At 38.0% G+C, this 27,763-nt stretch overlaps 2 protein-coding genes across 6 annotated transcripts; one reads left to right on the top strand and one right to left on the bottom strand.

Moving 5' to 3' along the window:
• Window positions 1–121: 121 nt before the first annotated feature.
• On the bottom strand, window positions 122–18,124 carry LOC105382460. 5 transcript variants are annotated; one of them, XM_011552346.3, is made up of 18 exons: window positions 17,749–18,124; window positions 17,080–17,347; window positions 13,045–13,183; window positions 12,591–12,787; window positions 11,974–12,115; window positions 11,571–11,667; window positions 7,874–8,053; window positions 7,259–7,423; window positions 6,042–6,207; window positions 5,498–5,647; window positions 4,894–5,112; window positions 4,456–4,690; window positions 4,047–4,187; window positions 3,767–3,886; window positions 3,251–3,440; window positions 2,674–2,919; window positions 2,016–2,204; window positions 122–1,618 (listed from the first exon to the last, which is right to left on the bottom strand). In XM_011552346.3, the coding sequence occupies exons 3-18, from the start codon at window positions 13,173–13,175 to the stop codon at window positions 1,454–1,456; spliced, it is 2,733 nt and encodes a 910-aa protein (XP_011550648.3). In that variant the 5' UTR covers window positions 13,176–13,183; window positions 17,080–17,347; window positions 17,749–18,124; the 3' UTR covers window positions 122–1,453. The 5 variants fall into 5 exon arrangements, with proteins under 5 accessions (XP_011550648.3, XP_011550651.3, XP_011550650.3 ...); XM_011552349.3 differs by having other exon boundaries at window positions 17,080–17,245; XM_011552348.3 differs by having other exon boundaries at window positions 17,779–18,124.
• Window positions 15,371–16,971, top strand: LOC105382459 (GTP:AMP phosphotransferase AK3, mitochondrial). The gene is given in 1 exon segment (NM_001309084.1): window positions 15,371–16,971. A coding segment is annotated over 1 exon segment (657 nt). The 5' UTR covers window positions 15,371–15,774; the 3' UTR covers window positions 16,432–16,971.
• Window positions 18,125–27,763: the final 9,639 nt, after the last annotated feature.

The raw sequence follows: 27,763 nt of genomic DNA, 5'->3' as shown, positions 1-27,763 counted from the left end.
TGTACCTTCTACGGTTTTTACTAACTTGAGAAGTGAGTCTCTGTTCGACTTATGTAGAATTAAAGATTATCACAAGTTTGTATTTGCCGTAGTGGTAATATTTGGTAAATAAAACAACATATTTCTTGATGTCATATTTTATTTGCATCGTCTGCATGAGTATTCTGTAGGTATTAAACATATATTTTTAAAGTAAAAATTCAAAATTTTGGACACGTCGAGATTCATACTATGGAAGACCACTTCAAACTAAGATTGGTGAGAAAGGAAGTTCTGTTACTATGGATAAAGCTAGATTAAAGGCACAGTCACATATCAGGAGTTTAGTTAATAAATAAAGCTTTTTTTAGTTCCCAGCGGGCCTAAACTGTTTGATTAGGAATGTAAACAAAATCGCCTGAAGCTGACTGAAATACCAAGAACTGGTAGTATTTTTCCTGATGTGTGTCGAACCTTTAAAAGTAAAGGTGGATATTTAGGAAACCATGTCAATATTATGCTTAGCCAATCAATATTTACAAATATCTTTCATCAAATATTGCATTTTAAGTACATATAAATCCGAAACCCAAACTTAAGTGGGAAATATCATAGGGAATAAGACCCTAAACTAATAGAGCTACAAAAGGTTTCTACTATTTTCCAATTATGTTTATTTCCCATGCTCTTAGATTGGCATTTCATAATTCTAATTTCATTAGAATTTATCGTGAAAGTGACTCAAACTGGAAAATAGTTGATAATGAGAGTCATTAGACTGTATACAGGCTGCCTAGTAATAATTAAAATACAAACGTCATTTTTATCGTATAGTTTAACTATTTAAAAAGTATTTTAATAATGTATAAAAATATTAAGTTTTGTTTTTATATCAATTATAATTATTATTGCTTGTTTTTTTATGCTATATAAAAACTATCTAAAATTGATGCTCAAAACTCTGCCGACCGACTTAACCTTATTAGAAAATAGTAACACGGGATATATATACCGATACAGGAGTATATAAATGCATTATTTGTTCGTGCGATGTTACTAGGAGAGTATGAAACGATTACATCATTGCTTAACAAAAAAATAAAAAACAAAAAACGGGAGTAAACATGGCACAAACGACTTTGATGCCTAGTTTCACCATAGTCTGTTAGATCATTAACACCCCTGTTACATTGTAATGTCATCAATACGACATCTCCATATTGAATTCTAGGCAGAGGTCTCAAAAAAACTAATCCCTTGTTATGATCTAACCGAGTATCGCGAAACCGGGCCTTAGCTCCAATTTCGCCATAATCGGTTATATCGTAACCAGGGATTGGTTCATCAATTATACGTCATCTCCATATTAAATTCTTGACAGATGTGTCAAAAGTCAACCAATAATCCCTGGTTATCATCTAACAGAATATCGCGAAACCGGGCCTTAGGATCTACCAACAGTATCATATCATATCTAGTCGTCGGGTATCTTCTCTATGCCGATGAGTTCGTCGAAGAGCGTCTGGCTGTCGGGAGCGCAGGGGTCGTGGAGCTTACGCCGCGCGTACTTGAGCATGGCGCGGGCGAGCTGGCCCACCGTCCACTTGCGGTCCACTAGCACACGGACTAGGGTGTCCAGCTGGAATAAACGGGATAGATTTGTGAGTAGGGCGACCATTTTGGTTTGTGCCAACAAGCAAATTAATGTATAATTATTTTTTCCTATTAGGTCACACAAATAAACAAACAAGATAGGTAATCCGATGTTAATCCGGGCCTCATTTCTGTGAGAATACCTTTTAGCTCTCCTGGTCTGTAGAAAAACCTAAGTAATTATAAAAACCCAATATTTTTATCGCGAATTGTACAAAGTCGGCCTACTTAAGCCCTTTTGGCTTACAGTCAATCTTTGAAATAATCAATAGGTGATTTGTAAGTTGGACAAGGTAGAATAACGTTTTCGCACAGTTAACAATAGTTCGGGAACGATCAAGTTTTTGGGCCGAACTATACAACACTTTCCACCTGACACTCACCTTGAAAAGCTTCTCATTCCCGTACGTGTAATAAATAAGCGCGGGCACCCCGGCGACACTGGCGGCGAGCCACTGCACCAGCATCTTGAGTTGCGGGTGCCCCTGCAGCCGGCGCCCGCAGCCCCAGTTGCCGGTGGCCACGGGGCGGGAGGAGCCCCCGGACACGATCTTGTGGGCTAGCTGGCTTAGCTGTGGGGTGAGGGGGAGTGTTTTAGTAAAATGTTGAAGTTTCGGTTAGTTGTTGTAGTGCTTGGGTATAAATAGGGACAATTTAAATAAGAAGATAAAGATTTCACGGGCTAAGGAATCTTCGTTATTTTTTTAAATATATATACGGTATTTAATAGGACGATTTATTCAGTCCGAATGTTGTTAGCAATAGGTAATGTTTAGTCGAAATTAGCGTTTTTAAGAGTCGTACTGTACTGTACCTTTGCGGAAGGATTGGGGATGTAAGAGAATTAGAGCTTTAACACGAATACTTGTGCTCAATCAGTTAGGACGGTGCATTTATTAACAATAGCATACGATATTAATGAATGGGTCTTGACAGAAAGTATAAGTCGCATACCAATGTTAGTACAATTTTCGAATTAGCTAGCGATAGTTACAATTTTGAATTGATTAGCTAGCGGTTACATCGGCTTGGAATACTAACATTCGGTTTTCTCTGTTTAACAGTGACGGGCTCACATTCGATGGATTCCTCTATGGTCTCCACTATCATGTCTACGACCCAATTCAACTTTTTCTTCCACAATTTAGGGTTCGATTTCTGAGTCGAACAGGTTTCCGTTGAAGAGTTGAGGATGCCATCTTCGCTTTCGTTCCTTTTTTCAACTGCCTTCGGTTGACTGTGTGCGTTTATTATGTCTTCCGGTATAGCTTTTTTGACTTTGCGTTTCTGTCAAAACACACACTCGGTAAAAGTTAAGCTAGATACACAAGTTAGGAGTTCCGACCATTAGTTAATTTAATTCTATGATTCAGTCAGACGTAGGTACAGGCAAAAAACTATATACATTTTTTACATATTATGTGCTGTCTGTAACCTAAACAAACATCAGTCAATCATGCAGTCTACCATGTAATCAAGACTTAAAACAAATCCATCCAAAAAAACACATAATGCACAATAAAGTGCGATAAATGTTTACGTCGCGTTCGCTATCAATATGGCAAGACTTCTATACACTGTGCTACTTCAGTTCCATACGTAACAGTGTTCAACTCACCAGTTGCGCAGCGAGCCTGTGCCGATGGCGGGCCAGCTCCAGCGACAGTGACCTGGCAGCCAGCGCCAGCCTCCGGGGCGAGGGTCGATCCCGGGGGTCCCGCGGGTACAGCTCCGCCGCGTCCGCCGTGTTGCCGCCGCCGCCCGCGCACGACTCGCTGAGAGTACGCTTTAGAAGCGACCCCGCGAATCTGTGAAGTGATAGGGTTTTTATGCGGGCCTGGTAGTTAGGGTGAGAGGGCGTGGAGTTTCTTCTAGAGCCTTGATAGCATAGGCAATGGAAATAAGGGATTGGTGGAAGTGACGTCATCTGGTGTCTTAGCTTACCTACTAATCTCCCTGGTGCATATCGAAGGGGTATAAATTGTGGGTATAAAGATGGAAAAAGTTTGTCAGAGCTGGTCAATTGCAAATATTTGAATTTTGCTATGCTTCCGCTGGCGTTTTAACTCTTTTTGTTTTTAGATCGCACATATTGTATTGCGAACCCGCAGCTTGCTTAGTTTACTCGAATTACCTTATCACAGCCAAATCTCTGGAGTCTAACTCCCTAGGTTTATGTTCTCCGGACTCCGCATCCACTATGGGATCGCTCAGCCACTGGTTGAACTGCTCGTATACTTCTTCTAGCTCTGATCTGGAAGAGGGATATCCATATTGTAATTTTATTCTCTTATTTACCTACATTGATTGATCACCATGTATTTCATTCTTTCAAAAGCCTATTAGGTACTTATTTATAAATTTGTTCTTTCATTCATATTTTAACAAGGAGGTAGGTAAATAATATATCTTACGTATATTCCGTGCTGAAGCTGTATTTGGAGCTGTTCCCGGTTTCCTTCCTGCCCATCGGCGGATGTCTCTTTGAGTGGTTCCCGTTGCTCATAGTCTCCTTTTCTGTTAACACGAAACCTACGGAGCCCCCGCGTTTTACCCTGCAAATGATGATACATGGAAAGTTAGAATTGAGATCTTCTATCGTGTTTTTGAAACTCAGTACTAGTAGCACGGAGCACAAGAAAAGCGCGACAAAACGGACAAGCTCGCTTATCGCGCGGTCTCGAGGAATTTTTTATCGCGTTTTTTTCTTCTATGCAGTGCTTTTAGTTGGTAGATAGGTGCAGTTTTATTCCCAAATTACTATATAAATACCATAAATATTTCTTTAGACTAATGACCAAAATAAGTAGGTAGATGTACTACCGGATATCATTATCATTGACTTCAGCCCCAGAAATGCTGATGCCGACAGCATAGCTCGAGCTGTCAGTGGACCAGTCCCCGGTGGTGGTGGTGGTGCAGGAGTTCTCTGCCTCTCGCCTGAGCGCCTCTCTCAGTCTGCCGGCGAAGCTGAGCCGCCTCTCTTCTGTTGAGAAGTCTTTGCTGAACTGGAATGAGTTGGGGCGCGCGCTCTCGCCTCGACCTTCGTCTTCGCTACCTGAAATCGACATGTTTAGTTATTTACTTCCGGATGAAAGGATGCTAGTATACTAGACCCTGATGATCAACTAAATAACATGTTTTTTTTAAGGAATATCTTAGTAGTCCATACAACAAATTCAGTTCTTTTCTGTCTTTGGTTTCAGCACCACCCATGTTCCTTCTATCAAACATAAAACAATTTCTTCACACCTTACTCACCATAATCGAAGCTATCATTAGCACTGTGATACTCGTCATCACTGGAGTTGCAACTGGAGTAGAGACTGTCCTCTTGAGTGTCCAAGTGTGACAGGGCGGGTGACCTGGTCACCGGGAGACATTCCCCGGAAGACCCCAGCACTATGAAGCGGCCGCGGCGGTTGTTGAGCGTCGCTTCGTTGGGAGACAGCCAGCATTTACGCTTTGATAGTTCCAAACCTGAAATAATAAGGAGAACAGTATAGATGTGTGATAGTGTGCCTTTCATCTTCTTTTTTATGCGTGTCGGTGACAAACACTAGAGCTGAAGTAGCGTTTGGCACCGCCTGAAAGGATAAGCCACATCCCTTGTGCCGGACGTAATATGAGGTAGCTGTACTGTACCGTCTCAATCCTCTCAGCATTCTATGAAAGTAATTTCAATCCTGTGAGCATTCTATGAAAGGCATTTTATAGAATGTTCAGAACATTGAGATGGTCAAAAACTATGCTGATATGTCTCTATCTGAAGCCAATGAGAGATTTCAAACCAATCACACCAGAGATTTAGGATAACCACTCCTCTCCTGACAGTGTCTTCGTCAGTAACATTAATAATTCTCACTAGGATCATTAAGGTTGAGCGTGGCGGCGCACTGGCTGTAGTTCTGGGGCGAGGGGCTGCGGCTGCTGTAGCTGTTGATGGTGCTGCACGACGACTGCTTGATCATCACCGTCGCCTCCACCTCCGGCGGCGTGTGGCTGAACGATTCTCCTGGTAAATGTACACATACCAATAAGTAAATTGACAAAAAGTATATAAAGGCTCCTACACACAGTGTGCGGTGGCACGGCCGCCGGATCCGCAGCCAAGCCGCTGTGCAACCGGCGGCATATAATGCCTGGCATGAACCCGGCGCCATTGCTGCGTAGTAGCCTTAAGGTTAAGACTTGCGCGGAGAGAGCAGGTCTCGAGTGGGGAATACAAAAAGGCCAACGTTGAGAGCGGAACCGCTGAACCAACGATCTTATACATCTCTCTTAGCCGGTAATATTTAGGTGCATAAAGAAAGAGTTATACTTCTAAGGAGAGGTATAGATTACATTATTGGTTGACGATGAACTATATTAGATACTGAATCAACATGGTAACCATTACATACACCTACCGATTGGAGAGAGCCGTCGCTCAATCTTGTGGTTGTCTCGACTCTTCATGGGTGATTGTTGGAAGGCTAAAAGACTCTTGTTGAGTTCTCGGAGCACGTTGTCTTCTTCCCACTGGCCGAGAGGCAGCGAGCTGTAGTCTTCTGCGTCCATTAGACATACCGTCACCTGGGAAAAATAATTATGTCATCATCATTATGTTTATCCAAAATTATCGGACTGGAAGAAATTTTAGTATAGGTATATAAAAAAGGAGGCCTATATATATACCCAACAGTGGGCGATAGAAGGATGATGACGTTGATGATGATGATATGGGTAACACATACGCCGGAATTGTGATAGTAATCAGTATTTTTATTTATATGTATATGGACGGGTTCCCCTCATCTCGCCTAACCTTTATTTCCCAAAACTCGTTTCGCATAACTCGTATGGTCAAAACTTTTTTGGTCGAATCATCACTTTGCCAAGGCTTATGTGGCATAATTTTCGTTTCGTCTAAAACTCTTTAGGCATAATATTGAAACACCTGTCTCGTTATGTCAAATTTGTGTTCGTATAATCTTGTTTCTCCTAATATTATTATCTTAATAAAATATAATACTTCTAAGTATATTAAGTATGTATTAAACAAAAATGAACAAACAAGTATGTATTGTACAAATTGTGTTAGTTTTCGATTTAGTATCGAAACCTAAAGATAGGTGCGACGACGAGCAAAGCGAGGAGGAGCGTGTTAGGTGCACATGTTCATCAAAAGCAAAGCGGAGCGCAGCGAAGCGGAGCGGAGCGTTCGCACATAACGGAAACAGTACAAGGCACCTATTTGCGCTATGTAGGGAGACGCTCCGTCAAAGTCAAACGAATATTATTGCTTTGTATAACCTATGCATTATTAGGCTATTCAAGATTTGGCCATAATATGATTAGTTTACACAAGATTATGCGAAATAAGTTTTTACTAAACGGGACTTATGCCAAACGATTTTCGGCGAAACGAGACTTTGACCAAACGCTACTATGCGATAAGAGATTATGCAAATAAATCTTAAGCCAAAAAAGGTAGAACCGTATATGGACGAATGCACAAATAAAACAAATAACTAGTTAGATAACTAAGTACTGATTTTGAACACCCGTAAAAAATGGGCTGTATAATTTTTTATGTCTTGAAAGCACACAGCCTGCTTGCACTACAGCTCCATTCTTCACTCACCGTCTTAGGTTCAGCGAGTATTTCCGTGGTGCTCTTCTGCGTCTTGTCGTTGATCCTGCTGAACAGCCGCACCCCCTCCACCTTCAACACCTCGTTGTCTTCGAGAGCTTCCACCGACAGCATCGCTGCTAGCAGCTCCGGCATCATGAACATTGATAGGGATTCCTGGAGAAGGAAGTAAGTTTAAATTTAGGAGATAACCGTTGGGACCACCCTTCTAGTTATCTTAAAAGGAAACTACGAACAAGCAAAAGTAGGGTGGTAAGGCCACCACCTGATAGCTCGCCGGTAGTGGTTAGATGAGAAAAACCGAGGCTTGGGGTGGCCAGCAGTGTGCTGTTGTGCTCCTTAATTGGATGAGTTCTAATGTCCAGCAGTAGACGATTATTGGGCAACGATGAGGCATTGAAATTTTTGTTTCCATTACCTACGTCCAGTAGAGGGTGGATAAAGAAAGCACCTGTTGCACTTACACGATATGTAGGGTGGAATTTTATCAGTGATCCCGAAGACAGGTGATGCAAATGTATCAGTCAAACCGAACAACTTTATAAAATACTACACGCACGGATTATGGCTAATAGGTGTATGAGGTAGGTAGAGATACAAACAAACCTGTGACTCGCCATCTACCAGCACATCCCCACCGACACGGCTGCTACAGAAGCAGATCCTTAGCGCGTCGTCGCTCTCACAGCGCTCCGGCCGGCCCTCGTGTCGCACCACCAGTTTGCATAAAGGCAGGGAACATTCCAGCCAGTCCTCGATCGTCAGCCATTGCTTCGACGTCATCACCTGCGGAGAAGCTCGGAATAAGGACGGGAGGATGCAGGCTGGTTTGCGGTTGTTGTTTTTTTTAAATGTTGCGTAATTTGATTTTAAAAGGGGGCGGCATTATGGAAGTGGGTGAATTTCCCGCAGCCAAAAATTGCGTGGCATCAATGAAATCGGTATTAAAAAACCAAGTTATAATTTTCTAATATTTTTTTCCGGTTAAGTGAAATAGTTATCTATGTGTAGCACTAAATATTGTATTAAAAGGATTAATGGATATTTAAAAAAAAAAGATTAAACCTCCAAATCTTTCATTGCCGTGTCTGTCCCCACGTCACCACGTTTTGTATTATTCTTCATTGATGAAAAAATATTGAGTATTGATAGTTAAACTTAGTTTCATTTGATACACTAATAGTTAAAGTATTGTCACGGAATACATTTATTGAAATATATAAAGAATATAACGAACGGTAAGTGAAAACTCATGTGTCCCAGAACTTCTGTTCATCGCCGTGTCCTAAACATGATCAAGGATATTGTTTTACCTATGAACTTGGGTGTCCCCCTCAGTGCGCTAATCGTTTCTTACAAGTGTCGCCTAACTGCTCGACGTGGAAGGAGGTACATCGGTGCCCGCGTTTTTGCGCTATAGTGAAAATCAGTAAAAATTTTGGGGACTGGACATTTTTTCTTTCATTGCCGTGGATAGATATAACTTCTCTAAAATTAAGTTTGTCTTCTAGAGTAAGCATTCAATAGAAAGCATTTTGAAAATATTTACCTTATAAAGTGTTTATTTCTTCGAATAGTTAATACTTTTTTAGTTATTTATATTTAATGCCTTGGTTTTCATCGCCATGCTTTCATTTCCGTGGCTTCCGTGGCCAATATTTGCTATGGCAATGAAAAAAAAGCCACGGCAATGAAAAAAAATTCATTGCCATGTCTTGTAAAATAATTTGTATTCATTGCCGTGGTTAGGTTATTCATTTCCGTGGCCAGGTTATTCATTTCCGTGACTTATGTTTTCATCGCCGTGGTATGGATGATTAGGCAAAGTAACATATCTTTACCATCTTTTACCTGTAATACATGTAATACCGATCACTGACATATTACCTACAGGACTAGTCAAATTACCTCTTTTTGCAGTGCGTTAAAACGGGTGCGTATCGCGATGTATAAAAACGAAATATATAATATTACATTAATAATAACAATCACAACATAAATTATAATGAACGTTATGTATAAATAAGATCGGTGGTAGCTCAGTCGTGTAAGCGCCCGCTTCCCACGCCAGTGATGCGGGTGCGAATTCCGGCGCTGACATGTACCAATGTGTTCCTTTGAATTTAAATACAATGTATACCATCGCTCTTACGGTGAAGGAAAACATCGTGATGAATCCTGCATATCTACTTATTGATTTAGCACATCTAGATAATATGTGAACCCACCAACCCCCTGTGGACCAGCGTGGTGGGAAATGGTCCAAGCTTAGAAAGGCAGCTTAGACCTTGGAATAGAATATTCACATCGCACAAAGGTCCCATTCGAGAGAGCCAGGTGCAGGTACTTACACCTCCCACAGATAGTAGAATAGAATATAATAGAACATACATCTCTGCAGGAACTCAGCTGGATGCTAAGTGGCCTTAATGCTCTTTGCAACGTGTAGGCCTCCGTATGAACTTGGGCAAGACAAAAGTCATGTAGAATGTTCACATAAAACCGGAGCCGGTGATCGTTCGTGAGACAACTATCGAAGTTGTGCAATAATATGACTACCGGAGGCAGACTATTCGGCTAGGCAGAAGCATAGAATAACGAGACTAGCACTTGTAGGTATTTGTTATTATGGCAGAAGCAACTTCGACAAGGAAGCTGAAAGGCCCATCCAACAGTCTTCAACCATTGCGCCCTGCCAGTTATGAAATATGGTGCAGAGACGTGGACAATGATGGTGGGACTGGTCCACCGATTTAAAGTCACTCAGCGTGCTATGGAGAGAGCTATGCTTGGGGTTTCTCTAATGGATGGTACCTATCAGAAAAGAGGTTATACGTCAGAGGACTAAGGTTACCAACATAGCTGTCAAAATATGCAAGCTTAGGCAGGTAGCCGGTAGTGGCTGGATTCGGAAGACCGAGGACCGAGTGTTGTGGCGCTCCTTGGGAGAGGCCTATGTCCAGCATTGGATGATTATAGGCTGATGATGATAACATGTACATTTCATATTATTATACCAATTAAAATATACTATGATTTAGTATAAAGTTGATAAAATATTCTATCATATCACATAATCTGTGTTAAATTACACAACACCATCAAAACCTCTAGCACCACAACCTAAAGATAGGTGCGATGACGAGAAAAGCGAGGAGGAGCGGTTAAGTGCACATGTTCATCAAAAGCGAAGCGGGGCTACAAGGGGAGACGCTCTATGTTTAGGTTTTGGTGCAAGGAGTTTTAACTGCGTTATTATTATTGGCGCTATGTAGGGGGACGCTTAGCTGACCAACATGTGCACCTAACCGCACCTATCTTTATATTTTGGTGCTAGGTGTTTAGCCGGTGTTGTGTAATTCTGCACAGATTATGTCATATTATAGTATATTTTATGAATTTTACATAAAATGAACAGTATACAAATTGGATATTATACCTTATGAAAATATAGATGTTATAGGTAAGGTTTATGATCAAGGTTTGTGAACGTTATTAGTGTGAAATGAAACATTTTGTTTTATACGTCGCATTACGGACCCCACAATGCTACTTAGAGAATTCCATACTATATTCTTATTTTTTTATACATACTGTCGTTCTTTCTTTCGTTCCAATATCTATCCAAATATTTCTGCCATACATACCTGTCTAAGTTTGCGTTTCCCTCACAGTCTTTTTAAAAAATTGCAGTGGATTGATTCTTTCATTTACATTGTATACAGTTCTTTCATTGCCGTGGAAGTTTGTTTCATTGCCGTGGGCCTTTGTTTCATTGCCGTGGACGCTTGTTTCATTGCCGTGAACGCATGTTTCATCGCCGTGGCACGAAATTTTTAATCACCCGTATCTCGTTAAGTTTTAAACTTATCTGCTACCCATTTAGTAAGAACACTAACATTAACAAAAACTTTAATAAAAGCGTTTTTCTAATATAAAAAACCTTAAGATAAAAAAGTCCACGGAAATGAAGATTTTTTAGGACTTGTTGAAATCCACCCAAGTGTGTTTTTGTCATTGTTTTTGTGGGTTGATGTTCCGTTTCCGCCATTTTTGAAACGCACGGAAAAATTTAGTGAAAGTTTAGTCAACAACAACATGTACTTTTAGTTAATTTGATGCACCGTCTGCACTGTAATTCCATTAGCTAAATAAGTGAATGGCAACCATGAGTGATGAGTGCCCATTCAAACCTTAATAGGTTTAAGAGCACTGCATGTATTATTAAGAAATGTTATAAATAAATGAACAATAAACAACAATAAAAAAAAAAGTTATAATAATTACACTTTCCAGAACTCACCTGTCTGCTAATTTTAATGGAGCCCTCATTGTTATCATTCTTGTCTAGCCACTCGAAGTAGTGCAGCAAACTCTTTAGTTTATTTCTTTGTGATTTTCTGAAAATAATGAAGAACGTTATTAAGTTAAATTAATACTAATGTGCAATTAAGAACGTTCAAATCCCAACTACTTAGTACTGCGATCGTAAAAGGAGAAATTAAGTTTTTCAGTCATTTATGAAGCACCGCGCACCGGTGACCGCGTTCCCAATAGGCAAATTGTTTATTCGTTATTATATATAATATAATGAAAACTCGGTAAGTATACTAAACCGTTACGTCGGTATCGTCGTTAACATTTACATAGTCTGTAGCAAACACTGGGAACGCAGCCTTTAGAAACAAAACTCAATCTTCACATACCTGTGTAAATTCTTAAAAAAATGCGTAAAATTAAAGTCTTGTAGCGTGGGGTGCGTCTTGCGCGTGCGCTTGGGGAACGTGGAGAAGAACGCGTGCGCCAGCAGCGCCGACACGAACCCGTACTCCAGCTCCGTCACGTCGCCTGCAAGCAATAGGGATTATAAAGTTATTAGATAAAGTAACAGTACCTATTAGTAAGTACCTACACTATCATCATCATCAGCAGCCCGTAATCATCCACTGCTGGATATAAGACGTCTTTCAAGAGCCTCTGACTCTATGCTCCCATGGCTCTCCTCATCCAGCTACTATAACGGCTACTAATCTAAGTATGTCTGTCAATCTTTCATCGCACCAGCGAGCTGAAGGGCGTCCCAATTAAGCTACACTAACTTGCAGTACGTTAAAGAATTACAATAAATGATAATATTCTAGTCTATAAATAAATGTTCGCATCTGACGAGGTTGTAAAATATAGCATGCGCCCTATGACGTTTGATTGAAAGATCCTTATGCCAGCTGAATAAAGTTGATCTTCCCTTAAAAACTAACAAATGATGGACAAATAAAATGTATGGACAGTTGTCATATAACTACCAAAAAGTGAGGAAACTTACTCTGCTGCTGCAAACTGAACATGAGTCCCTTGGGCGGCCGCCACCGCTTCAAGTGCAGCGCTCTGTTGACCATGATCCGGATGGTGTTGTCCAGGACATTCCGGCACTCCTCCGGAGACAGCTCATCTTGTAAGAACTCCTCCAGCCCCTTCATGAGCTCCGGGTCTTTCACGTCGTCGTCTGGGTCTATGCCGATGCTGGAAATTCATCGCATTGGTCAAGATACCTACGTGATTGGTAGTATAATATTTTATGTTAGTTTCAGAAGGAATAGCACGGGGCGCAAGACGCGTACGTCAAGAGGTCAGCTTTCTATCGCGCTCACGCACATCGCGCGGCTTCGAGAGCGTGTGTGAAAACTTTTTGGCTTGCGCCCCTTGCTAGACCTTCTTTAGTGGGTTAATTCCTCTAAATAGCGACTTATGCATTAATGTACTTATACAAATTTACTTACTTGCACATATCATGAATTTTTAACATATTAGCTGCTAATTTTGTAGGAGAAGACGACAACAGAAGATGTTTCAAATGTCGTTGGACATTAGTCCACCACGGAAGATCACACGGCAACATAACGAGCGCCATTGTGGAAGCTGAAACAAGCAAATTATCACTTAAAGAATCTCCTTTTAGTAGAATGGTCTGGATTATGTTGATAAAACATGTGTAAAATGAGATATGATATGAACGGTAAATTTAATTTCATGACTTCCGTCCAATACGAACCACAATACCCATGTAGCCCTAAAAAAATACCAATATGTAGGTATATAAATATAATATTATATTCATGAAATTATCTTTGGTTTTGTGGACAACTAGGCTGGACATTTGTAGTTATTTATACAGTCATATAACAGCAGGTAGTTATTTATTTATCAAAGAAGAATGGCGAAACTTGACCCGCTTTGCATAAGTTGGCAGCCACTCACCAAACCTATTTTTAACCGACTTCAAAAAAAGGAGGAGGTTCTCAATTCGTCGGGATCTTTTTTTTTTTTTTTTTTTTTTTTTTATGTATGCATGTTTACCGATTACTCCGCCGTTTATGAACCGATTTTGAAAATTCTTTTTTTGTTGTATTGGGTTGAGCTCCCAGGTAGTTCCATTTTTTTTTCAGAATTTTATCTCACCCCCAAGGGTGGGTAAAGGGGTAAAAACAGGGTATGAATTTCCATTTTGGACACATATTAACCGATTGTAATGAAATTAAGAACGTAAATATAGTTCTTATAACAAAAAAATATGATGGTGACCTTGAGCTGATCTGATGATGGAAACGGAAGGCAGTCAGGGGAACTCCTCAACGGTATATAGCAACTACTTCGTGTTTAGGCTTGAATGATTCGTATTGATTAGTAGGACTTTTTGGTATCATTTGCACCTTACTTTTGATTGAAAATTATTACATATAAACTAAAAACTATTAAATAAAATAATAATTAAAAAAATTAAAAAACCGACTTCAAAAAACCACTAAAATGTAAGAAATAATTTAAGGTTTACACAAATTCTACTCGTATGAGACAGTACAAATATACCTAAGCAGGAACTGTTCTTTTTTGATGTTGGTGCCATATTTCTTCAGATTACTTTGTCACCGCACCAACATCAAAAAAGAACAGTTCCTGCTTAGGTATATTTGTACTGTCTCATACGAGTAGAATTTGTGTAAACCTTAAATTATTTCTTACATTTTAGTGGTTTTTTGAAGTCGGTTTTTTAATTTTTTTAATAAGTTATTGAATAAAATGTCTATTATCAGGGAAAAATATTTTAAAAAATCTAAACCATGGGGTTCTTGAGATATTAGGGTTCAAAAGTAAATTAATTAATTATATTTTTTTCGTAAAATAAGATTTTGCTGAATGGTACACGCACAAATAAGTTTTAGAATCTAAATCATGGGATTCCCAATTCATAGCGCATCACAAAATGTATTACATGATTTTATTTATGCAAATAATATCATAATTATTTTTGCACATTTCACACTCAGAAACCTATTTTTATAAAGAGACCAATTTCAAAAATTATTTCATTCTATTCAAGTTCCCGTTATCCCGAAGTAACATAAAATACTTTTTAGCCAGGAATTCCCACGGAAACACTTTTAAAATCAATTTTTAGCTCGAGGGTAACATCTAGTACAGTAGAAAGACTTGATCTTTCAGCACCTATATCTTCGTTCTCCCATGCCTCATAATAATAAAATTAATACCAGTATATGCTGTAGTCACGGACTACACATCAGTGTATGTTTCATCAATGGCCGCTCTGGGTCATGGCGCCATAGAGAAATGGCCATTCTTGGCCATTCTCCTTTCATCAAGTTAAATATTATCACCGGAAACGGAAAAGTATAATCGGGCGGGAACCAACGTTAATTTATTACGCCCGAGACTTATCTGTGCAAATATGTCGGCTACATACCTAATTAAAATATGTTTTTTCCCTTGGTTTTTTCATAAACATTGAGCCTATTTATTTTAAATTAAAACTTAATATATTTTATTATAATGCATTTGACTTCCGGGAAAACTGTCCCTTTTCTTTTGTTGATTTTGAGTTTACAAAGATCGTTTGTAAAGTTGTATCAAAAATGGTATTGTTGTCATCAGGCAAGCAGTATAAATTCTTGGAATATCGTTACTTAGTTAATGCTTTGATTAAAATAATCTCAAACCCGGGGAAGACCCTTCAAACTTTTCCTTCTGAAACCATAACGGGCGCTCGCTCGCTCGTTGACCTTTCGCATTTAGCGAGTTGCGCGAATGCTCAGTTTACGTTTGACATTTGTAGTGGTTTGTTGTCGGTCTATTTTTGGACAAGTTTATCTAGGATTTAATTCATTTAAAGAGGACTTTGTAGTATTCATGTGATCATATTATACATGTATAGGTGAGATACCTACTTAACCGGCTGTGTTCCAAAATAATAACTGAACTGAGAAGGTAAAAACAAAGTGATAACATATCAATGCCGCTATTACTGATAAGATTCAACTGTATCGATTATTGCACAAGTATTTGGTGATATAAGTATTTAGATTATTACCTAGTTTGCATAACATAAAGGTTAGCTAGCCCAAAAATATTATTTATAAAAGTTTAAAACAAATTTTAGGTTAGGTTACGTGAAGTATTGCTAAGTGTCAAAGTACAAAGGTTACAACAGTGCTACAATGAGTGTAAGAAGTAAATTATTAAAAACATTGATTTTGGGAGCTCCGGCTTCAGGAAAAGGCACAATATCCTCGAGAATTGTGAAGAAATACAATGTAGAGCATATTTCCAGTGGAGACAAACTCCGTGATCACATTCAGAAACAAACTGAGCTGGGAAAAGAAGCCAAAAAATACATAAATGAAGGAAAATTAGTACCAGATGAAATTATGATTAAGTTCATGATTGCTGAAATGTCGAAGGTCAGTGGGAAACCATGGTTACTAGACGGTTTTCCCAGAACAGTGGAACAGGCAATGGCCTTGTGGAAAGTGCAGCCCGTAGATGTGGTGTTAAATCTAAATGTTCCCTTTGATGTTATAATTGACCGTGTCAAAAGCCGCTGGGTCCATCTACCATCGGGCAGAGTTTACAATATTGGCTTCAACACACCAAAAGTTGAGGGCAAGGATGACGAGACAGGAGAAGCTTTGACCCAAAGACCCGATGATAAGCCAGAGGCTGTGAAGAAGAGGTTGGAGATCTATGACAGTATCACAAGACCTGTCATACAATTTTACAAGGAGAAAGGCATATTGAAAGAGTTTGAAGGCCGGACATCAGATGAAATATGGCCAAAAGTTACTAAATATTTGGATACTGTTTTCTCTAAATAACAGTTAGCTTTTCAAGTTATATCATGTACCTAAGAATTCATGAATTTACCAAATACATAGTTTTATAGCCTTGTATTAATACCATTTTTATTCTAGTCTCATGAATATTTTCTTGTTATTTTTTGTAAAGTATTGATTATGCATTAATTAAGTGAAATCATTGTGGTGCTTTTTAGTTTATAGAAATGCAGCTTTTGGAATTATAACTACAGATTTTATTTTGTAAATATGTATAAAAATGATGATGATACTGTAGTGCCTTAGGCATATCAATAGATATGTATTGTGCTTACTGTGTACTTTGTATTTATACATATGCAGGTATTGTAGGTAAACAATGCATATAGAATTAAGTGGACTATATATTTTGTTTAGGTATTAAAAACAATGCAAATTTTTAACCTTTTAAGATTGTAATTAATGCTCAAACAGACTTTTTGTCAACGTTATTGTTATTTGTACATTGATTTTATTTGTCTTTACATTACATATATTTATGTACCCATTCATCCAAAGTTGAATAAAAAAGTAGTCTGTTAAAAAAAAACTTTTTTTACTTTGACAAAATTATATCTCCTGGACATTACCTAGTTAACCCAATTTTGCGACACAATGAAGTAAACGACAACTGTAAGCGCCAACACAAACCTGTGCGTGCACTGGTGACGGGGGCTCAGGGGGCGCCTGGCACCATGACACGGCTCACTCTCGCCTGGTGGCTTGCTAGTTCTTTTTACGCACTTTTCTCATTGTCCACATCGGTACACAATTCCGCTTTCCACTGGCGTACTCGCTGTTTGTTGCTTTTGCTTTCCTATGGACAGAAATAGTTTTGTGACTGCGGAGCGGGCACCGGCCGCGATCAGTCGGGAGCGCGCGAACCCCAGCTATATTTAGCACTTTCCTTGCATCGCCGCTGAAATTAGAATGTAAATAAAAGTTCAGGTTAACGCGACTCGCGCTTTGTTAATTAGGTTACATACACGCGAACCAAGAGATTTCAAACATTGGAGTAAATTTTTCTGTTAGGTATGGACATGGAAATCAACACTACGTCGTCGTCGCCTGAAAGTTAATCTCTGATGAGTCTTCACGGCCCCGTATTTATAGATAGATCGAGTAATCAGTTGATTTGGTATTTTATTCTCTCGATCTGTCTGTTGACTTTGATATTTATTGCAGAAGGAAAATCGTTTCAAAGGTAAGTTTCTTATGAATCTAAGAATAGTTATGTACTCAGTAACTAATTAAGTACTTATCTGAAAGAAAAACTTTCATAGAAAACATCTGTAATTTTAATAGAAGACAGATACCTACCTACGGAAGCAAAATACAGAAGAAACTCACAGCACAACAACTATTTTTGAATGCAAACTAATATTTTGAGGCTTAATGATGTTAGTCTGATATGATACATGGAGATTGCAGGTTATCTGATCGGTCTACATTGCGGCTTCGAGCGGCGAAGCGTGCGGCCCGGCTGGAAGCCCAGGGTGAACTGACGTTACGGAGCCGGCGGACCGACTTTCACTGGGGGGGTGGCCGGGAGCCTCCCTGCCGCCACCCTCCACCCTCGGCGTATGACGTCATCGCTGGCGCGTCACGACCTACGACCCGCCGCCGCCGCACCGCTGACCGTGGCTCGATATTCTGCACCCCACACTCACCTACACCCAGCCATCGAGACGATTCCTCCTGTTTGTTCAATTCCAGACTTTATAACCTCCGTTTAGCCTTTCATGAATATGTGGGTATTTGCGCGTGGGCTGTGGCAGTAAATACGTGCTTCATGAAATGTCACCAAGAGTTGAGCAGAGGCTGCATTCGGCACGAACTATTGCTAAAAGTAGGTACATGGCATAGATGTACATAAGTTGTGTTATAAAATTTTGTATACAATGACGTCTTGGGCCATGCCTACAAGGCATTGGAGATTCGTTAGATTAGAGAGAGAGAGTAACTTTTTAACACGGGATTTTGCGTGACATGACGTAATTTTTATTTGTTTGCCAGCCTAATTACTTTGGTACTCTTGAATAGGTCATTAATTAGGTGTACTGAGGTAACTAAAAATGGTTTTTAGTTCATATAGGTACTTAATTTATGTTAACGTTATGTCGGTCTAATATACCTACCTGCTTTGGTCCACATTTATATACATAGTCTATAGTAGGTAGATTGGAGGTAGAGCTAATAATTGGTTGTATTTTTTATGAGTTCAGTGGCCCTACCCCACTGAACTCATAAAAAATACAACCAATTATTAGCTAAAAGTTAAAACTTTATAGAATTTTTATTTTTAAAATGCTTTTAGCATTAAGTCCACCCTTTCTACACTTATTTATATATGTATTTGTGCAATAAAGAATAAAGTAAATAAATAAATAATAAATATTATAACGCTTTAGACATTTTATAAATATGTACGTTAAAGTGAAATTACACATTAAATAACTATCACATTAAATGATTTACGTCCACTAGCTCTACTAACTAGAGAGTCTTAACTTAACGAAATCGCTTAGAATAGAATAGCAGAATGGCGGTGTGCGAATTTGCTTTAAACAACCTAAATACCTATCTCGATTCTCTATACAAGTGTAGATATCCCCATCTCTGTCATCTCACCCCCGCGCCAAGATTTTCGCGCATGCGTAGTGACTAGAAACCTCTTTTAACATAGCAGCTCTTGGCAACTCCTGCAGTCCTAGTAAAGAAGACGCCCATGGAAAATCGTTGCCGCCCTACAGCGCCATTTGGGCGGGCCAGGGCGGAGCGGGAATGTTCGGGATAGCCTGTGATACGGTGCATCGAGGTTCTGACGTCCGCGAACGCGCCCAAATTAACCCATTAAGGTGAAGAGGTACCAACTGGATGAGTTTTCCTCCCCTTTTCACTTGTAGCTGGTGCTTTTATACGGCAGGGCAGTACCCTCTTCTAGAGAACTGCCCAAAAACAAATCCTGTAAAAATTCAAACATTGTTGGGGGTTGTCTATGTTGTGTTCTTTTTCGAAAAATTACTGTCTTGTATTTTAAATAAACTATGGGAAACATTGATAATACTTAGGTATGTTTCATTTCAGGTGTCGATAATGTTAAGTTTGTTTTAGGGGAAAAAGGGTAGTAGGTACCTAATAATTTATTTACTTTAACTATGGTGCTGCTCAATGATCTAATCGTTGATTATAGAAGTAGTCAAAGTAGCGAATAAGTAAATTAATAAAATATAAGTAGAAGTAATATCCTTTTATTACATACAAATACAAAGAAAAAAACCTAGTAGATACTACCACTCAACTTAATTGGGGACAAAAGGCTTATAGCAAGACTTAATTAATTAAAGCATAATCTAAAAATAGATATTCTTTATAATTGGAACAATAGGTAAAAGCCCCTTCTTATCTATTGTGTTCTGCTCATGCTCATAGGCAACGAAACGGAAGCCATGTCGGTTTGGAAAATCGCCTTTCGTAGACTATAGCCTTCCTTGTTCGGTATGAAGCCCTAGTACTGCTGCCACGTGATAAAATTCAGCGCCACCCTCCCAGCTGGCTTGGCGCAAGTCACGTGGCAAACAGCATTTTCGAAGTAATGAGAAGCACGTGCCTCGAACCGAAACCCGGCTTTTGGTGAAGCCGTATTATGATCTCGTGATTAGTAGAAGGGACGAAAATAACTGACTTGAATTATCTTTTGAGGTTTCAGTTTTAGAAGTTGGCTGGTTTCCTACGAAGTCATCAACTACTTCAAATAGATCTATCGGAAATATACAAGATAAAATGTATTACCTACAAATACCTACTAATATAAATTAGAAAGCGAGACAAGGGACATAATAATCAATCTGTGTTACCACAAAAAAGTATAAAACCATGTTTAAAAATTATTGGCGTATAGTAGACACTGGATTTCGTCAGCGCTAAATATCTGTTTTACTTGTGTGTAGTTTTGTGGCCCCGTTGTTGGATTGCATTTTATAGACCTGGATGATTACAAGGCTACCTAAATTTCTCATGTATGTACTAAGCAGTATTATCGTATCTTACCATCTAAGTACGCAAAATAACATAAGTTGAATTCCTCTCGAGGCTGTTATCCTGGTGAAATCGACCTCTGACACGGACAGGGAAGCGGCGGCCTTTGTCCGGATTCCGGTTAAGGTCGCGACAACTTGGCATTGATAGGGTCTTGCCTCCCGATTTATCAGCTACGCAGGATACTAACTCTATTTTATTGGGTTCTTGTCATCAAGCAATTTTGATAGAAACTAATGGAACTTAACTGCTGGGGTCTGACAATAAATGAGTAGATTCGTTAATTTTCAATAAAAAAGAAAAAGAACAAAAAAAAATATTTAAAAAAAAGCAGTCGTTTGATGACACTTCCAGAATCGTTAACATTTAACTACCCTAATGCAACCCTCTTACCCCACTTCATTTCAATCGGCATTGTGACACGCCAGCATTTGATTGTGACCTTTTCCACTAGGGAAGTATACAATGTTAGGGGTTGGACTACCCTACGATTCATTCACCCCTAAGCAACCAGTGTCAGACAATTTCTATAATGTGTGTAGCCCTAGTAGCTTGAATCAAACACATCATCCCCCAATAACATTATACGGCCGCATAGAAAGTCCGAAGTTATTATTATGCGACAGAATTAAAAATACATTTTGATTAAAAAAATATATTATTTAATGTTTTATCACATTATTATTATTATATTCTTTGGTATTTTTAATAATTTATTTATAGTTTATCACAACTATTCACAACTCATTACGTCCCTCTGCTGAGGCTGGGGTCTCCTTCCAATGAAGGAAGGGTATTTAGGTATAGTGCGGCCTAGGTAAATCTATATAAAATTAAAACTAAATAGGTAAGTGAGTACTATAACTAGCGTTCTTACAACTCCTTCAAAACCGGCATCGTAGCTATCTGTCTGTGTCCTGAAATTACATTTTAGTAAAAACTGTGTGCAATTGTGAACTGGGATTTATTTAATAAGATTATGAATATATAACTAATACAATTTAACACAAAACTTATAACTAGATAAAATTAAATAAGCACTAATAACTAACTAAATTATTAAACTAAGTATGTATAAACAAAAAAAAAAACGCTAAGAATTAGGTTATATGTGAACTTAAATATTAATAATAATTATCGCTTTTTATATTCAATCTTAATCGAACAAAATTATACTGATTGTACTGATTCGTTTTGAAAATGGAGTAGGATAATACTAAAGTCGGTCGGAATTGGTCAGCATGAACCTGGTTTAACTTTTTGTTGTATGTTCTATCTGAAATATGGAATTATAATAAGCTGTTAAACTTATAAAAAATCTTATATACAGTACCTAGTTATAATTTTTATCCTTCGCCGATTGATTTATTTATTGATTCATTAAATATGGATCACCAGCAGTTTACACTGATAAACTGCATAACTACCAGCCCCTGAAGTTTTAAACTAGCAAACAAAATGGCGTTCGGAATCCCTTGACTTCGGCATTTACCAGGACAACAGGATGCTCAAAGAGTTTCCCGCATATTTCTGCGATGACGCCATTCTGCTACGCAGACGCCGTAGGCTTTCTTGGCGTAGAGCTTTTGCTACGAAATGTCGTAGCGTTTCGTAGCGCGTAGCATTTTCGTAACTTTTATGTTTTAAGTAACGTACACCGTACACGTAACATAATAAATGCGACTTCCTAAGCTTCTTAATATATTCTTTTCGAAGGACTGGCGTCACACAGTATTTCAACTTAACAACTCACATAACTTTGTAAACTTTTTATTTTCTCAGGTGTGTAAAAAGAATAAAGCCAAGTTACGGAACTGGCCAAACTGTACTACAAGTTACATCAAAGTTTGTTTTCGGCATATACGTATAAGTACTTATATTACTTATGTTCAAACTTCGTGAAAAAAATATATTTTCAATTGTGTATTCTGTATTATTTATCTTTGTTGCTATGAGGAATTGCTGGTCCGTTGTAGTAATTATTTATGCTCAAATAGCCATAATATATAGAGTTTCTTCTTATATTTTAACATTAGGCACTATATTTTATGCACACTATATTTTATGTAATTTAGGTAACACCTAAATTACATTTACATCAAATTTTATATGAAACAAACAGTTTTACCCATATATTGAGAAAATGATATTTATAAGCCGTAAAGGAGAGCATCATCACTCAATCGAACAATAATGATATGAAACAAATATTCCACATTTACATGACATTTATAACCCCAACCCAACCCTATCTATCACACAATGCAAGTTCGCTTCATACGTCACGCCCCACCCCGCCCCCTTGCCTCACCCCTCCGATAACTATTCCAAACTATTCGAAACTACCCCTCGGTTATGCTACCCCATTATAGTCAACTAACTTTCGCGGGGCGCTGCGCGTTGGCGCCACTTTTGACCTCCTCACTTCCTATGGATTCCTGGTACTCTCGTAGCAGCAGCGTTACGTCATCTGCTACAATCCGTGCGAGGGTGGTTTCCCAGAGTCCGTAGCGAATTTTCTTTTGCAAAATCGTTCGCGTAGGCGGCTACGGCGCGGCTTTTGTAGGCGGCTACGGGAGAGATTGTAGCGGATATACGCTGAAGGAATTTGAACTACAAAAAGTGAACTTATTTTTAATAATTAGTTTATTATTTTATTCATTTTATACTGATAGACTTTTCACAATTAGGTAAAAAAAGATAATAAAAAATAAACCAAAATGTGATTCCTTATTAGTTTCTTATAGCATCCGGTCAGGTGTCTAAGAGGAAAGCTAAAGATTGTTGGGGGAGGCACTGCTTTCATATTACCAGAACTTCATAACATGTAGAAAGCGACGACGGATGGAAGGGGTGCATCTGTGTGTTAAATTGCATGTACGAGTAGATATTGATTTTCCCCGTAGTAAGTAGGGTGCAATGCAGTTCTCTTCCTCATTCTCCCCAAGTATAACAGGGATAGTTATAGGATTCGACGAACGGGATTTAGACTACCCAACTATGTTGAGGAGTAGAAACTATCTGATAAAATTAATAAATAGTATTTTTATAACGAGATTTTATTGTTATTTAAATGTTTAAATACAATATTTAAGAGCGTTCGTTACCAGAACTAACTACCGTTGCCAATTTTAGTGTTTAGAGTTTTTCCAAAACTGCTAGTTAAAATAAAAATAAACTGTAGTAAGTAGTCCTGGGGCGGGCTATTTGTATAATTTTGTATAATATCTAATTATGTTTTTCTATGTCTTTTATAATAAAATCATTTTATTTGATTAATACGATTTCACAACATGTAGTAAATTATGTATCTAAAAATATAAGATTAATATACCTAACAGGTGCAGAATCGTTAAATAACAATTAAACAAATATACGAGTACAATATTGTTTACAGTAACTTTCTACAATTCAGCATAAGACTAGTGAAAAGGAGCTTTTAAGTTGCAAATTGTGATGGGGAGGCTAGGGCTTTGGGGTACTAGGATAGTATAAGATCAAAGAGAAAAGGGGTTGGAATTCATGTTTGTTGTGTTGTGTAGTGTGCAAATAATCTTATATCATAGGGTTATTGTCGCTACACACACAATATTAAATTGTGAGCGTCTTTTCGGCCTTCTTTCGAGCCCCTTTACTCGGTAATAATACTATTAATTACCAAAAGCTCTCGAAACAACAGATATCATGTTTTGTTACCGCATAAAACTTATGTATTTATTCTCAATGATTTTTTAGGAAAGATCTCGTTAGATCCCAAGCAAAGAACACATTACAAAGTCACGATTCTTGGTCATCTAAATAAGTATTTATTATAATAGCACGAAGTCATAGAACGAACTGCCAGTTTACAATAAAATACTCTTCCTAGATCGATTCTTTCCCTGTTATTCATATAAAAGTTATTGAATGTTTTAGCTATTAAGATTCCACGCTATTTTTATTTCACTTCACGGATAACCAATAATCAACAATTATAATAAACTGAGGGTCCTTATGTCAGTTTTTTTATGTTGTGAACATTTTTGATTGTATTTTTTTTTGTTACACTTTTTTATATTGTATAAATAAGAGTTTCATTAAAATGTTCGTCTTCAAAATATTGAATGTGCAAATTGGACTAAACACCGTGAGAGTTGTTGGGGGTGGAGTTGGACACAAGCTACCAGGATAGCATAATTTGAAGGAGAACAGGGGTGGAAATCGAGTATCGGTAGCAGATACTACCCCCTATGTGAACGAAGGAGAGACAGGGATAGATATACGTTCGTAACTAATAGTTTAGTACTGTTTCGTTTACTCCTACGTACACTTCTTCATTGCTCGCAAGTTTGTGTCTTTAATATTTGCCTTTCCTACTGAAAAAATACCGCTTACCTTCTTTATGGAACGAGGAAGGAATTAAATACTAATTTATTATTTTAAGTACGTACTATTGATGTAAATCTGTAGTTTAACCAGACGCCGTTTTTCCATAAATCTGGCCTTCTTTGTCGAATTTGCAGTATTAAATTCCACATAAAACCCGCAAATAATATTATTTTCCTACCGTTTGACTTTCTGGCAAGAATTCCGAGTGCACAAAACCACGATAGTCAAAGAAAACAGTCAACATGACTTTGACTAACAATCGATGGAAGACAAAAAGGAAATATCGCCGCGAGTACTAAACACAACTCTGGAAACAGCGTAGGTACTTATAAAAAAAATTGTGATGTTTGAATATTATTGTAACGTATGTACGTTATTTGTAACTTACTTATAAATACACAGAATGTATTTATAAGTAAGTTACAAATAACGTACATTTTTACTAAGGGTCCATTGTGTGTAATAAGAAAATAGTAGTTCTTATGATATTATAGACCGAACTTTTTCATAGTGCTACGCGGTGCGGCGTAGCGTAGTAAAGCAGTGCGCGTAGCTAAACTCTCCAGTCTCGTAATAAACAAGCATGAAGAACACGAAAGTGTTCAATGTACAGCAGACATTGTATGTGTGTATTGCCTGCATTGAACACATTTGCATAAATATACTTACTTTAGTAAAGCAGGGACTGCTTTACCTGATAATAACACATTGTAAATACTCGTAGATCAGGATTAGAGTAAGCGTAAATTTTCTTAGGCCCAGATAAATAGTCGTTGCTTAGCACTTGCTCAAACTAATGCTTAGCCAAGTACGACTTCACCTGAACTAATTCGTTTGCTCGGCTAAGTCACTGTCTTAGAATCTGTTATGTCAAATCTGCGTCAAATATATATTTATTTATCTGTGGTCATGGTTTCGTTCCGTACAGTGAAACTATAAAGTCCTGAAATTAAATGAGGGCACTGCTATCTTTCATGTAGCAACCCTATATAGCGAAACGTAACTGACTTTGATACTTGAAATTTTGTCTGTTAACTTCCTACCTATTTATGTATTTTAAAACAACTTACCATCCACAAAAAAAGCTCTTATACAAGCTAGAAGGTGTTAATATGAAGGCTATAATAGTGAAACCAATAAATATTTATTTAGATAACGTTATTACAACTGTATAAAAAACTGGATCTGTTGACGAAGGGCACACATAGTAAAGACATCAATTTCTCTTTTTGGACGGCCAGTTCTGTTTCTTCCAGGAGTTAGAAATATTCCATATTTTGCCCTCTTTGGCACGCTGGTTCGATATAACTATAAAATAAAATAAAAAAATATTTTTGAGTTACACAATGCCCCCCAATTTCACACAATGTGAATTTAGTAAGTAAACAAAAAATATATCTTCAAGTATCAAAATGTTAAGGTTTGACTCAACTGAAACCAGATGAAACCTACAATCAGTGGTATGTAAACAATGTTCGACTTGGGCTCTAAACCTAGGTTTATCGATAAATGAAGCGTTGGTACTAATAAAAAATGAGTTATTACAATTTGTACAATGCTACATACCCGTCATACACGCTGTACGAGCGTAAACATCCTCCAAATTCGACAAAATGTGTCCAGCTTGATGTTCCGCTAAACATTGTATAAAAACTCGATAAATAACTTCACTAGCTTGACTACGAATATTTTTCCTCATCTTCCTAATTGCAACCAAGCGTAAATTGTTGCTTTTATCTAGATTATCCTTATAATTAATAAGAAAATTCAAAAAAACAGCCAACCGACTATTGACATAAACAATTGTTATGACTTTTATGTTTCTTTTCTAATGGTGCCAGGCTCCTGAAAATTTTAGTTCCTCAAACATTAATTTCAGGACTTTATAGTTTCACTGTAGTTTTTTAGCAAATTTGGTACAAATGTGGTCTGTGGATAGCCTGAGAGCTTAGAATAATAATTTCCTGAGAGTGTGGCAGATGTGACAATAGACAAAATTGTATGTATGCTAAGCATGATGCTAAGCAAGGGCCAAGTCTTGACAAATGTGAACTCGAACTCGGCTAAGTCAGAGTGCGAACTTACTGGCATAGTCTGTGCTCAAGTAGTGTCTATTTTAGTGAATTCGTGTTCTTAGCAGGTGCTTAAGCTAAGACTCCGTCTTAGTTTCGTCTATTTATCTTGGCCTTATAGTGCCACAATCTTATCTGTTCCGGTGGCGACATCGCTGTGATCGAATCCAGTGTTGCTTTCGATAAAATTTTGCCTATTTCTGGTTTAAACGACAATGCATTTCTGCTATTACCTATTGTTATAATTAGGTACATTCATAAGTATAGTACTATAGATAAATCAAAATATAGGGTCGATAGTAAATGAAAGTGGATATAATATATCAAACGACATTTGTTTCAGTGTAGTTCTGATTATGTTCTGCTTCTGATATAGGAGATTAAATCTAGATTACTATGCTATAGGTAATATATGTGGGTCGTGGGAATAACGAGATAGATAGACTTAAAAACAATTAATTATTTAATTAATTATTTTGAACACTTTATTTTACATTTTCTAAAGTAACAAGAAACAATAGCATACAATTAAAATAAATTCAGACAGTGTGCAAAGGCTAATACATCATCCTCATCATCATTTTGACCCATCACGTCCTCACTGCTGGGGCACGGGTCTCCTTCCAAAGGCTAATTGCCAAAAATTTAAAGTATCATGTCATGTCATCACACCTGTAATCAAAGAAAAATAAAGATTATATAATTTTCATCACGAGTATCATCACGACTCATCCCGTCCCCACTGCTGGGGCACGGGCCTCTCTGGAAAATATTACATAAAATTTCATGGAGTATATGGGTAAAATTATTCGTCATATTTGGCAACACTAACCTGTAGCCGCTGCAACTCGTTCTTC

The sequence above is a fragment of the Plutella xylostella genome, chromosome 15 (genome assembly GCF_932276165.1).
Source record: "Plutella xylostella chromosome 15, ilPluXylo3.1, whole genome shotgun sequence".
Taxonomy (NCBI): Eukaryota; Metazoa; Arthropoda; class Insecta; order Lepidoptera; family Plutellidae; genus Plutella; species Plutella xylostella.
This window is presented reverse-complemented; position numbering and strand designations above follow the sequence as displayed.

Coding starts and splice junctions, on each gene's coding strand:
- LOC105382460 (XM_011552346.3), bottom strand. CDS start 13,175: ATGGCGCTCGTTATGTTGCCGTGTGATCTTCCGTGGTGGACTAATGTC. Junction 5,648..6,041: donor GCGACGGCTCTCTCCAATCG/GTAGGTGTATGT, acceptor TACATTTACCAG/GAGAATCGTTCAGCCACACG. Junction 1,619..2,015: donor GGAATGAGAAGCTTTTCAAG/GTGAGTGTCAGG, acceptor CGTTTATTCCAG/CTGGACACCCTAGTCCGTGT.